This window comes from Gymnoscopelus microlampas (genome assembly GCF_963454915.1).
Source record: "Gymnoscopelus microlampas genome assembly, chromosome: 19".
In the NCBI taxonomy this organism is placed as follows: Eukaryota; Metazoa; Chordata; class Actinopteri; order Myctophiformes; family Myctophidae; genus Gymnoscopelus; species Gymnoscopelus microlampas.
In genome coordinates this window covers 14,406,656-14,421,401 of record NC_139956.1, presented here as the reverse complement: position 1 = coordinate 14,421,401, position 14,746 = coordinate 14,406,656, and the positions used below count along the sequence as shown (strand labels likewise).

Genomic DNA, 14,746 nt, shown 5'->3' with positions numbered 1-14,746 from the left:
TCCATAGATCCGTTTTGCCTGAACTTTCTTCTGGAGCAGTCAAATGAAACAAACAGAAGTAGCAAACAGAAACTGTTCTGTTCTCCTATACAGCAGTGGTTCTCAAAGTGGGTTCCGCGGACCCCCAGCGGTCCTTGAGGGGGTCCCTCGTGAAATGAGTTAGCATCACAAATAGGTATAACCACTTTAACCCTATTTTATACTTTGACTATTCAAAAATAGCCGATCTACAAGCTCACAATGCTTATGGGGGTCTCTGGCACAAAATGTTTTCAGATGGGGGTCCGAGGCCAGATATATATCAATTTGGGGGTCCTTGACGTGAAAATGTTTGAGAACCACTTCCCTACACAGAATCGAACACAAAGTTTTGAACCATTCATTATTTGAAAATTAAGAAAATGACGGCCCAGATTGTTTTCTCTTCAGCTAATCCGCTTCTCTCTCTCTCTCTCTCTCTCTCTCTCTCTCTCTCTCTCTCTCTCTCTCTCTCTCGTCAGACTGAGGATGAGGAGGAGGAGGACCAGCCTCTGAGCCTGTCCTGGCCAGAGACCTGTCGCAAACGCCTCACCTACCTCTTAATCATGCCTATCATTCTCCCCCTGTGGCTCACACTGCCTGATGTCAGGAAAATGGTGCGTATGCGTGTGTGTGTGTGTGTGTGTGTGTTAGGGGTGTGCCGATACACTAATTTCACGAAACGATACGATACGATATTTGGCTCACAACTTCGATACGATTTCGATACGATACGATACGCACTTTTTTTATTATGAAAATATATGGAGGAGAAAAAAAGAAAATGCAAACAAATAATTCTGTTTTTGCATTATTCAGACATGCAAACTTGTAGCTTTTCAGCTACAATAGCCGTTTTGAATCCAAATAGTATGACACCTGACCCGAAAAAAAAACATGTTGTCACTCTTTTCACTTCGGGGCCGTTTGCATGCCTGATTATTATGATTGTAAATTGTTTTTTTCAAAAACGATATTTTTTTTTCCCAAAACGATACATATCGTCGCGAAAACGTATCGCGATATATCGCGGGACGATATATCGGCACACCCCTAGTGTGTGTGTGTGTGTGTGTGTGTGTGTGTGTGTGTGTGTGTGTGTGTGTGTGTGTGTGTGTGTGTGTGTGTGTGTGTGTGTGTGTGTGTGTGTGTGTGTGTGTGTGTGTGCGTGCGTGCGTGCGTGCGTGCGTGTGTGTGTGCGTGCGTGCGTGCGATTCTGTTCTGGACAATTTCCATTTGTATGAAATTCACCTGGAAACTTCATATGACCCTTCAGTTCATCTCAGTTTGCTTCTTTCCCTCCTCATTTCTCAGAGCGCAAAGAAGTTCTTCCCTATCACTTTCGTGGGAGCCATTTGCTGGATTGCAGCCTTCTCCTACCTAATGGTGTGGTGGGCTCACCAGGTATGTACAGTACTGTATGTTTTACAACTTTGAGTTCCGACCACGTATTGTGGTTGGAGGAGAGAAATCACAATAATTATGGCTGCCGTGTGGTCAGATGGGTGGGCCACGAACGCTTTTGAGATTTTCAAGTGGGCCCCGAACCAGACAGACAGGTTGGGAAACCTTTGAGTTAGAGGTTGTTGGGAGTATGCTGCAGGCTATAGACAAACTGTACTCTGATCACCACTACACTAAGTACTCTGGGTACTGTGGCGGTATTGTAAATAGGAATAATAATTCAAGAATATGAAGCTAATTTTGGTTAGAAGTGAAGCATTGATGCTGATTAACATAACAGGGTTATAAACGTTACACAGTGTTCCCATTTGAATTGCCACAAATGTATCAACACCTCCTTTGCACTATATGGATGGTTTGTGAGTTTCTCTGAATATCACATACAGTACTGTGTATCGTTTCTGTCGGGCAGAAACCTTGTTTCTCCATATTTCAACTTTTAACATTTATTTTGTAAATTAATGTCCTAGTTCATCACACAAGAGTTTTGCACAAAAGTAGTGAAAATAGCCTAGAAGCTTGTGGATCGAGCTTGTGGGTCGGCTATTTTCTCTCCTTTAAAATGTTTTTTTTTAAATAATAATTAAAAAGGAACTGTTTTGGACGTGCAAGGTCTCCACCCGACGACGGTGACGACATTCTGTCTCTCTTGGTGCTGTGCCCCAGTAATCGCTACTCACATCCACCCGCTTCTCTTTTTTCCCCCCGCAGGTTGGAGAGACTATTGGGATTACGGAGGAGATTATGGGCCTGACCATATTAGCAGCTGGCACCTCCATCCCCGACCTCATCACCAGTGTCATTGTGGCACGCAAGGGACTCGGTGACATGGCGGTCTCCAGCTCAGTGGGCTCAAACATCTTTGACATTACCGTTGGGTAAGTGTCTGTACACTAGTCTGTATAACAGTGTCTAAACAGCCAGTCTGGGAACTGCAAGGGAGGGTGTGCAGTCAGTGGTGGAAAAAAAGTACTCAAATGTTTTACTTAAGTAAGAGTATCAATACTGCAATTTAGAAGTCCTCTGTTAGGGCGCGCTCCGGCCCACCGCACTTTTATTTTACCTCTGGGGCAGAATCTGCCAATGCTTTGTCAATGCAAATGCGTGGATTCTTGGAAAAAATCCGCAAGACCAGGAATCCATGCATTTGCATTGACAAAGCAGGTCAAATAAAAGTGCGGTGGGAGCGCGCCCTTACAAGTAAAAGTCTGGCATTAAAAATGTACTTGAGTAAAAGTACAAAAGTATAGGTATCAAGATGTACTTAAAGTACCAAAAGTTAAAGTACTAAAATGTTTGAAAATAGCAGATCTACAAGCTCACAACGCATCGGCTATTTTCAAATAGCCTAGGCATAAAATAGGGATACAGTGGTTAATGTATGTTTTATAATGTAATATATTCATATCTGCAAAGTAACTAGTAACTAAAGTTTTCAAATGATTGTAGTGGAGTAAAAGTACAATAGTTGCCTCTGAGATGTAGTGGAGTAGAAGTAAAAGTATTGGAAATGGGAAATACTCAAGCAAAATACAAATACCTCAAAATTGTACTCAAGTACAGTGCTTAAGTAAATGTACTTGGTTACTTTCCATCACTGGCTGTTGGGCAGAAACCATCTCCATATATTTTAACAGCGTCACACAAAAGCATCAAAAGTAGCAGATCCACATGCTCAAAACACGACGCGAAGAAACGCATTTGCAGATCTGGTACTTTTGCAAATATTTTATTTATTTGAATCCTGAAAATGTACCGTTTTGGACAGGTTTCCACCCGACAGAGACGATATGAAAATATTCTCTACTGCGTAATAAAAATAGCCGATTTACAAGCTCACAACATGAGCATGTAGATACGGCTATTTTTGAATAGGCTATAAAACAGGACTAAAGCGCATGCTTTGTGATAATAATCTAAATCTGCAAAGTGACTACAGTAGTAACTAAAGCTATCAATTAATTTGCATTTTAGTGGAAAGCACAATATTCTGAGAGCCTCTTGAGATGTAGTGGAGTAGACGTATTACGTATCGAAAAAAACTGAAATACTCAAAGTAAAGCAAATCTTCTTCAAAGATTCAATTGTACTTAAGTACAGTACTTGAGTTAAAGTACTTTCCAGCGCGGTACGGAGCCATATTAATTTGAAAGGCTCGGTTTGGAGGTCTGGTTAGTTTATGCTTGAGAGAAAACAGCCTTGGTGTTTTCATTACCTCCTTCCTTTTTCCTGCAGTCACATGACTTTTAGCACAAGATTTAGAATCACTGCTATACTTCATTTGGACAAAACTGCTTGAGATTCAACAATACTATTTTCTATATTAGACGTTGGCACACGCATATTATGCACATGAACAACGCAAGCTGCATATTATATTTCAAAAATGTGTGTTGCCAGATTTAAGATGGCTAAAGATTATTGGATGGAAACGTGTTTAAAGGGCCATGCATAAGTCATTGTCATTGTCTATGAACAACGTGAATGAAATGTAATAGTCTCCTATACTGTACGACAGACGTCGCTATATGCACGCATGCATGCACCTTGGTTTCACGCTCACTGCATGCACTTTGTGTTTTTTTCTTTTCACAGTCTGCCGTTCCCCTGGCTCCTGTGGTCCTTCATCAACGGCATCAAACCGGTGCAAGTGAGCTCCAACGGCCTCTTCTGTGCCATCGTTCTCCTCTTCCTCATGCTTATCTTCGTCATCATCTCCATCGCCGCCTGCAAGTGGCGCATGAGCAAGCTGCTGGGCTTCATCATGTTCCTGCTGTACTTCGTCTTCCTGGTGGTGAGCGTCATGCTGGAGGACAAGGTCATCGCCTGTCCCATATCTGTCTGAGGACTGATACTTGTACCCCCCCCCCGCCCCCCCCCCCCCCGCCCCCCCAACACACACACACACCCCTTCCTCCCCCCCTACCCGATCGTCATTGTCCACACAGCGATCACCGACCACCACCATCCCTGTCTAACCCACCCACACCCTCATCGTTCACTCTGTCCTGGATACCCCACCCACCCACCCCCCGACCATTGTGAACCTCGGCCCTGCCTCTGGATTAAAAGAAAGCCAAGGGAACGAATCAAGAGAAGGACTTGGGCTTTGGGAAGGAATGAACGGAGAAAAAAAAAAAAACACACACAAAAAAGCCAAGTTTCCCTTTATTTTTAAATAAATCTAAAACTGCGAGTGCTGTCCTTCTCACTGGAATGTACATTGCTTTATTTTGAGCCAGCTGGGTGGGTGGCGGGTTGGGGTGGGGTGGGGTGGGGTGGGGGGGCTAGTTGACGCCGGCTTCAGCGGAAGCCCGGGTACTTGACTTTTATTTATTTATTTAATTTATTTTGAGGGGAAGGGGGTCGTGGTGTGCATCAACGAGGCAAAGAAACATTGGTGTTCCGCGCTACGCCTCGTTAGGTTGAGGAGAAACGACCTCCTGTGAAAAACTGGAAAAAAGCTGAAAGATGCACTGTGCTTAAACACTTTAATAATATATGCAGTGGGTGGAGCTTAGCTACAGAGGAGCAGGAACGTCAGCTCTATCGCTTTAGAAAACGCGCGAGGGTGCGGCCGGCCGCTGCCAAACTTTGGGAGTAGGTGGATGGGGGGGGGGGGCGTCTGGGGGGAGGGGGGGGTTGTAAGGAATCCTTGAACGTGACTTCTCTTCTAACGGACAACTGTGTGGATATAGGGTATTGAGCAAAGAGACTCTCCTGCCGGTGCAACGCGACTGAACAACGAGGGATGAACCACTGGGCTTTTGCATGTGGAGCTCACCTGGGCAGATGAACTTCTTTGTTTGACTCATTTGCAAACCCATCATGCGCTCAGTCTGAAAGACTAAATCAAGCTGTCCCTCTTCCCCTACCAGGTATCTTTTTCCCCCCCTTTTTTTTTAGATGATTGAATAACTCATTCTTATCTAGAAGTAGCATCTGTTGTACTGTAGGGGGTATGAGGTGCATCCTTCGGGGTTGAAAGCCTTTTCTTCACATCTTCATTTGCCATTGAATACAAACTGTTCTGATTGTACAGAGCTTGTCATCCCTCACACATGCACTGACTGATTATGATGACCTCTATACAGGAAGTTAGGACATTTTTAATTATAATAGTAAAGCATTAGTGAATTTTAGCCACTCAAAATATAGGCAAGCCTTCAATAGCCTTCACTGATTAAAAAAGAAAAAGAAAAAGAGCATGAGTACCGTAGATTCAGATAAGACTTTCATAACCGAGGAGTCAATGTCTGAAAAGAATTGACACTTGATGTATGAAAGAGTCATGGGTGATTTAGAGTAGTCGATGTGTAGTGCTTTGTTCACGTTAGGATATTGGTCAGCTCACTGGCTATTCAGACTCCCGTGTAAGTAGTTCCAAGGCATAGAATGCATGTAGAAAAACGGCATTTCGAGATAAATACCAATCAACACTTAAAGAGTTGTATACCGAAATGTATACTTTTTCAAACATGTTAAATTTCGTAACTTCTTAATGCAAAAAGAGTGCGCAGTCTCTATGTAGAAATGTCAACATGTATGGTCAATGATATCTATCAATCTTGTGCAATTTATTTTCTAATCAAAGGTGCTTTCGTCTGCATGTGTGCAATCTGTATATTAAGGCATCACACAGTTACCATTCCTTAACTCTACCTAGGAATAGAGATTATATTGCCAGTATTTTGCAATCTGTGTTTTTTATATTGGAAACTGGAAAAGTTACTTCATGAGCAAAATCGGATACAGTCATTATAAAAAGCGTGTGGACATCACGAAAAACTAACAGCAATATACTGTGTGTCGTCGTCGTCGTCTAGAATTGCATCTCCATGGCGTGTGTCCCTGCTGTCCTTCCTGTCTAGTCAAGTGTGTAACCCACTCTCGCGTCCCACGGCAAAAAAGTGGGAGAAACTTTTTAAATCCTTTAAAAATGACCCACAAACGTTCCTACTGTGTACCCCGTCTTCTCCTTAGAGCTCCAAGATGGCCAGAAACACCTGCTTTACAGTACCTCAGCACAGCCTCTGTACAGCAGCTTAGTAGGAATTTGTCTGTAATATAATAGTAAATAGATCATGTGAATGTTTGAGGAAAAATGCATGCAAGGGATTTGGGCTGGTTACCCATCGACATGTACAGGTGAGCTAAAACCAACTAATACCTATGTATATGTTAACTTTTATGCATCATTCAGGAAATAATTATGAAGTAATCGATCTCGATTTTACTTTGTAAATATGAAATTCCTGCTTTGGTGAGACTCACTCCTGGGAAACTGAGACAAATTGTATTTTGTTTAAATTTATTTTTTAATTCACTTTATTTATTTTTAAATAGAAGGAAATGGATATGATGATATGCTATTCTCTTAGTACCATAGTATTTATTGAGCGCGAATCAAAAAACATCTCAGACTTCTTTTTTAAACATTGAAACATTTCCTAAGTATTCATCATATTGTATACATGCCCATTTGTGTTCTGATTTTGCCTTCTATGTACATTTCAAGTGTGTTTTTTTTTTCTTTCTAGTATGAAAATGAGGGCTTTAAATACCATATTGCCTCATCACAAACAGCAAACAGAAAACTTTACCATGCTTTTCATTTTCCAGTGCCACAATTTCTTCCCTTCCTTTTTTTTCTGCTGGATACAGGCACCAAAGTTTATGGGCAATTTAAGAAACTCTCTGTCATTCAAATGCACAGAGAAAGGAACCTAAACATTGCACAAAGCCTAACTTATACTTCATCAAGCAACATGGTCCTATGACAAAGTATGAATTGGCCTTAAGCTGAACGCTTTCTAGTGTAAAGAAGCTGTGATCTACGTATGTTGACCTTAAAACATCTTCATCTTCCCTACACTAATAAGTTGCCCTGCCTTGTTCATCATTGGACATCAGACTCAAGGACAAAATTTAAGAATGGCTATGTCTGTATACTGTAAACTAGTCGAGTGTATTTTGCGAAATCTACCAGCACAAAATCCAGGTACAGGTATTTGCAGTAAAGCCTGATTCATACTTATTTGTGCACCGCGGATGCACACCAAAGATAGCAGGTCTACAAGCTCACAATGTGTTGTGTTGCGACACGCTTTGAGCTTGTAGACCTGCTATTTTCGGTGCCCGACTTGGCGCCCAACCAAGTATTAATCAGGCATGAAAACACACCCGCATGCTCTCTGTCCTCGACATACCTCACCTCGCTTCAACTCTCCACTCTTCCTGCGCTTCACCTGGTAGGAGGTTATTTGCTTGTGTTTACATGTAGGCTCGTGCGACATGTCATTTGGACAAAGATAACATTTTCAACGGGAAAGAAAGCTGTCGATGCATTTTTTTTCCCGCCCTGCTGAAAATACTATATGTTTGTACGTCGTCACACGACACTGTCGCAGAGGCATCATTCAGGCCTTGCAGGACTGCCATTTCACATCACCACCGCATGTACTGCTGAGTCAGCCTCACTTCTTTGTCTGGTGTCAAAACGTGCGCTCTACGATTCCTCAACGTCAGAGAAGAGATCTCACAAGATGGTGTTTTTTTTTTCTTCATTTTTTTCCTCCTTTTTTTCTCTTCTCATTTTATCTGTCTTTCTAAAGTTCAAAGGTGTATTTGTGTGAGAGCATGAATGGTGAGTGAAAAAATAAATGCAAAAACAACACGTTTAGCATGTGAGCTTGGCATTGATTGTAGATTACTAAGGTATGCGGCCGTGAGAGTTGACCACTAATACACACTTGCACTGTAAACGTTTTTTTATTTTCTTGGTGTTGATGTAAGATTTATTTAAAGTGTACATATATACAGATACAAATTAACCATATAACCTATATGTGTAAAAGGAACATGTCTCTTTATGTAAAGACACAAAGTATATATAATAAAACAAATAAAGATAATGATGAAAATATGCAGAAGATGATATTTGGCTTTTTTGGGGGGGGGAGGGTGGGGGGTTAAAATTTGAGAATGTCATTCTAAGTCACCTAATTTATTTTCATTTTCCATTCTGAATTTTGAATTTGATTACAGTTTGAGTTACCTCCGACTAACAGGTTACATTGATGATGCATTTGTGCCTTCTGTTTTTTACGACATGTTGCCGTATCGTGTATGTATGTATGAATGCATGTATGCACAGTATCTCCACCCAATTTTGGTGTCTCTCCGTGGCTAAACTTGCAAACCACTCCACCAATCCGTGTGTCAAATTTCTTATGCATGTTGCTAGCAGGCCAAGGAAGTCAATTCCCGAAGACTTTTCAAATCGTTAAATGACAGTTACAGTATGCTATTTTTGTGAATTTATAACTTAGGCTCCAAGACATGCGGTCCTGAAACTAAGGGCCCCTCATCACACCTGCATGGCCACACCCCAGTCATGATGTAATTATTACATCATGACTGGGGTGTGGCCAGGTGTGGTGGGCCCTGCCCATTAGTGGTGGGTCCTGAGAGGGTATTGCAAGTGGGCCCGCAAATTATTGGCAAAATATAAGGTTTTATTGACAATATAACATTAATCTAAAATATGTAAAAACATTTCTTTAAAAAAAATCTTTAAAAATGTGGGTTTTTTTTTTCATTGTAATACCGATGAATAGAAACTTAAAGTATGTATGTATTGTATACATATAATGCACTATCAGTTCCAATTGATCCAAGCCGGAACACAAAAATGCATGTGGCCCACCCATCTCAATCCTTTGCAGTGTTAATAGTCCAGGTGGGTGGGCGCCAAGCATTTCCAGAGCATGGGAACCGCTGCTGAATAGTTATCAGCTTAACCACGGCAGCTGACCAATCAGTGCAATCTCAAGTGCCACCGCCCACTGAACTGTCATTGTGAGCGACCTTGCTGCTGTGCTGAGAGAACTGACCATACATGACATGTTATTGTAAGTACAGTACTTGAGTAAATGTACTTAGTTACTTTCTACCACTGCTGCCTACTAATCGTGGTTGCTGCAGACGGTGAGCTAATATTCTCAGCTTTTTCTCCGTGCTTGAAGGAACCAAAACACACAGCGCGACCTTGGCTTGTTCACAGAATATTGGCAGAGGGCCAGCAACACACCTGCAGTGCTGTAGTCTCTGCCAACTCCCAACGCCACACTGTCAGGAAGGAGGAAACACCAGAGGAACTACTGTAGCATAGCATTACATTTGCCCGGGCAGTTCCGCATTGACAGTAATGTTAATCTATATGCATTTAACTTAAAGGGTTAGATCAGATCAGATCAGATGGTATTTTCTTATTGTCTTTGTGAGTAAATAAGGCTATGGTGTGGTGTACTGTTAGTTAGTGGTTCTCAAAGAAAGTGGGCTCCAGGGACCCCCGAGGGTCCCAAATTGACCCTTACAGATCTGTAACTCTGAGAATGTACATTTTGTACACTCTCAGACTTATGTGCAGGCTTGCCAGATCTGCTTATTATAATTTCCCCGCAAGGTTTTATTTGAAAATAGCCGATCTACAAGCTCACAACACGTCGCATCAACACGCTGTGAGCTTGTAGATCTGCTATTTTCAAATAGCTGATGTATATGTTAAAATGCTCATGTGGCCCATAGTCGCTTCTTTTGGGCTGGTTTTCCTAGACCTGGTTGCTTGTTTCTCTCACAGAATCTGGCAACACTGCTTATGAGGGTCATTGAAATATACAACTTTGAGAACCACTGCTGTAAACAAATTATTGCATACAGCATTCAGCATTGCCCATGTGCTCTTTTTTTTTGGAACTATGACCACACACAGGCCTACAGCCAGGCAGTGTATTATAACTAGTGGGCTCTTGATACAGAAGTGCAGATCCATACACATAGAAAGACAAACACACCTGACCCCCAGCACAAAGTCTCCTCTGTATACCAGACACCTTAAAGGTGGGTGGGTTGCTGCTCATTACGGGTGGTCTGCTGCACCTGCAAAACAATGCCCTGCAGGCTCAACTTTGGACTGCAAGCTCATCGGGAAGTTTGTTGAGCTGAGGAAAAGGAATACAGACAACAGTTTATAAACATGAGCTTTAATTATTTGTCTGACTATTTGACATGACTTGTATGCAGACAAATAGTATAGTATAGTATAGTATAGTATATACTATAATATAGTATAGTCTAGAAGGAGGATAGGAGTATCCAATATAGTGTATGGGAAAACTGTTTTCCTTTCCTTAGCTTTCTATTGCATTTTAGGACTACAGTATATTCATAACATGAAAGTTATCTCACTCCCATTGGTCAGAGACTGCACCTTTCACCTTTTAATACTGTCAAATACGTGACAGTATTTACAGTCAGTCTCTTTAATACCATTATGATTGTATACTATAGGTTGTTTTGGATTACAGCACCCTCTTCTGGTCTAAGTTCCCACTTAGACCAGTTATTAGGGCCCGATGAAGTATTACTGCCACCCTGTGGATGTAACCGCAAATGTATTTCTGAGACTATTGCAGGTGAGGTGGACAAAGTATATACACTAAAGTATTTTCAAGTGCAGTCCTCAATAATCAAGTATTCAAAGTGCAAATTACGAAGTACACTCTCCGTTTAAAATCAGTGCATTGCTGTATTTAAATTTAAAACATTTTCATGCTTGCTTACACTGCTTATTCCGATCTCACACTTGTAGTCGCTCCTAGTTTTACACACATTAAAATAATACCAAACAAAAATGCCTCTGAAAAGTTTCTGAACTTGCCAAGACTTGCAAAACAACCTACACAACAAACCAGTGTCATACTTCATTTTCTTAGTCACTCCAAGGAAACTCCCCTAGCTTTTTCTTGTGAACAATATACGTCTAATTGCATTGCCCAATGTCAAGGTAAATGTTAAGTGATCTCATACTAAGATCACAAGCCTTAGATACAATTTTGGTTTTGTGTTCTTCTGTATTACAGCTTTGAAGTCTACATCTACAGTGGGCTGTATGACACTGTGTTGTTTGTTCATTGCCTGCCATACTGTACCTCATTGAACAGAAAATAACATTTCACAATCTGCAATCTCCCATCAGCGTACAGTTCCATAGAAAATGAGCCATATGAGGAACCAGGCAATGATGACAGGTTTTGTTTTCCCTACAAAGGGATGATTGTCTGCTTCGAAACTGATACAGTACCAACATTCTAATATGAAACTCATGTGGTCGATGTTTCTTGCACAAGTCGTTAAAATTCAGTCTCCCATTTAAGCACATCATTATGTCATTATTATGACCAGCTCAGTGGCCTTGTGGTTAGAGTGCCTGCCCTGATATCGGGAGTCAGGGTTCACAATCCCCCGGCTGGGTCATACCAAAGTCAATAAAAATGGGACCCAATGCCTCCCTGCTTGGCACTCAACATCAAGGTTTGGATTGGGGGTAAGCCCAATCTAGCATCATGTCCAGCGTCAAGACTAGCGTCCAGGGGGTGTACTTGCGCACATCATGGCCGGGGCCTGGGATGTAATTGTACATCAAGCCACCTCACGCTAAAGAAACATGTGATAGGCCCCTGCCCTATGAGCCACATGGGACACGTTGGTTCCCAAGGCTACATACTACTTTTACTGATTATGACACATTGTTCACAAGAATCAGTGTATTTGAATGTTATGCAACTTTTGGTTTAACCTTTTCCTTATGTTCCTCAGAATTGTGAGTCAACTCACAAAGCAACTGCTCTTTCTCTTTCATACTGTAGGCTACTATTAGACTATTTATATAACGGCAATGAGTCAAGGTTTTTTCGAATGATTGTACTACGCTGACAAGCTTTGAATAAGAGGCTCATCTTATGGGGCGTCCGTACTGTAGCTTAGGTAGAAAGGCTATCTGGTAATCAGAGGGTTACTGGTTCACCACCCGTCCTGCCCATGCCTGTGCCGAGGTGTCCCTGAGCAAGACACTTAACCCCTAACAGCTACCCCCCCGTGAGCCCATCATGACCATCTGAGCAGCCATCAGCTGGGTGAAGATGAAACTTAATTCCCCCCACAGGATTAACTAAGGTCCCTCCTGCTACAGAAAAAATATTGGGATTTTACTGAAAAGATTATCTACACAGCCATGTCCTAGATGTTAATTTAACTCTTTTTGCCGGTGATCCCCATGAAAATGCCAGATCTACAAGCTCACAAGGCGATGGGCATAAAAGGGAGACAGACAGACGGGTACAACGGGTACTCTGACAAAGCCCCTGACACTATCACTCAGACATTTCGGATCAGCGGTGCGACGTAGGTGTGAGGGCCGCATAGCGCCAAGATCCTCTAGTAATATAAAATGCCAATAAATACATCTTTGTGAAGTTTTTGGGGGCTTTTTTCTGCCTTTATTGATAGAGATAGTAGACTGACAGGAAATGGGGAGAGAGAGATGGGGAGTGACACGCAGCGAAGGTCACCGGGAATGGGACTCGGACCCGCGACGCGCTGTCAGGCTGGCATTTCAGCCTAGGGTCACGCTGCGGCCCAGTCATTTATGAAGTTTTGATGGTTTCTGATTCACTTTAGAAGGAGATATCAAATTTCCATTCAACCTCTGAGTCAGTTAGCCATGGCATTGTTTGTGGGGAATTTCCCTTGTCCAACTCACATTTTATTAGGGACCAAGTCACTTTCTAACTCATGCAGCGGACACTTAATAAACTCCATATGGTTAGTAGTGCTGAGGGTGGCTAGTTCAGAAAGCGTGCTTACTATCACCAGACTTTGTTCAGTGACTTCTCTTGGCCACTGTTACAGGGTGTGCTCACTGCTGACTCAGCAAAACGTCTTTGACGTGGCCCAGGGCCAAACCCTCCACTTTCATCTCACCCCTGTTCTTCTAAGCATTGCGAGGAGTGAGTGACCGTTGGTTGAGACAGAGCAATGAATGAGCAAATGTCTCCAAAAAGAGAGGAGGAAGTCATCAACAAAACATTTTGCATTCGTAAGGGATTGAAAATGACCCTCAGTGGAGTAAGACCATACGATGAGTCACCACTGCCAGAGGGCCTGTGTTGAACTAAACTGAATGTACTGCACATGTGGATGCAGTGAGTCCCAGGGCAGCTCAATATGTGTGATTCATTCAGTCGTTTCAGCACTAAATAAATTATACACAGAAACAGACAAGTTGTCATACACTGAGATATCAGTGTATATCCAAACAATTATAAGGGAAATACATTTTGAACAAACTCTATATTGTGGTGTCTAGCCTCGAATGGTATGATATTTTGCATTAATTCTTGCAAGCCAACATTGACCACAGTCTTCATCAAATCCTTTTCAAATGACACCAATACAATTGCTAACACGGGTGGTTTCCATCCTTATTTTGATTAGATTTTTGGGGATGTTTTTTTCTTTTAGTGAAATAAATTAATAGTGAAACAAAATTAGATATGTGTCTGGCATACTGTACATTTACTGGTGATGACGGCAAATTATTTATTTAGAACTCTCTGCCTTACCAATTTCATAAGGTCAATAAACGACTCCTTTTGTGTACCTACAGTAAATTATGCTTCATTCATCCTCCTAAGTATCATCATTATTCATCAGTTAATCAAACTAAGGCTGATTAGTAAGAATAGCAATCGATCTAACAAGACTTGAACATAGAAAGAAAAGCATGTTCATGCCTTTATTTCCGGGAGGTTAGATCAATGGTTCTCGAACGTTTTCATGTCAAGGACCCCCAAAATGATACATATTAGTCCACGGACCCCCATTTGAAAATATATGTAAGGGAAGAGAAGGTTACTGCAGCTATAGCAGTGATTCTCAACCATTTAAAACACCCATTTGATATATGCATTAGACCAATGACCCCCGTTAGATGGCATTTTTATCTCTGGCACCCCAATCTACACTGTAAAATCATCAGTGTTCATTTAACTCTGAGAGTGTACAAATGCAACCAAATGGACACGTATAAGGTCGCATTTGTACACTCTCTGAGTACAGACCCATAAGGTCCCATTCGGTTCCTAACTATTATTCATTTGGCTGGGGACCCCCTGGAACCCGACCAAGGACCCCCGGGGGTCCCCGGACCCCACTTTGAGGACCACTGGGTTAGATTACTGTAGTGGACCATTACAGCTGCCTGACTTGTAGCAAAAACAAAACAAGCCGAACACCAATACTCAAATATCTGCACTGGCTTCCAGTGAGTCATAGAATTGATTTTTAAATGTTGCTGCTTGTCTTCAAATCACTCAATGGTTTAGGGCCAAAATACATCTCAGACTTGCGTTTACCTTATGAG

At 41.8% G+C, this 14,746-nt stretch overlaps 2 protein-coding genes across 2 annotated transcripts in view; one reads left to right on the top strand and one right to left on the bottom strand.

The window, feature by feature from the left end:
- The window catches only part of LOC311034893 (solute carrier family 24 member 2), a gene marked incomplete at both ends in the record, with an annotated part of 62,181 nt that extends 57,854 nt beyond the window's left edge, over positions 1-4,327 (top strand). Inside the window, 4 exons of the mRNA XM_084042922.1 lie at positions 501-635; positions 1,333-1,422; positions 2,194-2,360; positions 4,078-4,327. Coding sequence (XP_083899048.1) covers positions 501-635; positions 1,333-1,422; positions 2,194-2,360; positions 4,078-4,327 — 642 coding nt within the window. The remainder of the gene's footprint in view (positions 1-500; positions 636-1,332; positions 1,423-2,193; positions 2,361-4,077) is intronic.
- Positions 1-14,746, bottom strand: part of LOC311034328 (uncharacterized protein) — a 492,900-nt gene that overhangs the window by 139,108 nt on the left and 339,046 nt on the right. The gene's annotated exons all lie outside the window — the stretch shown is intronic.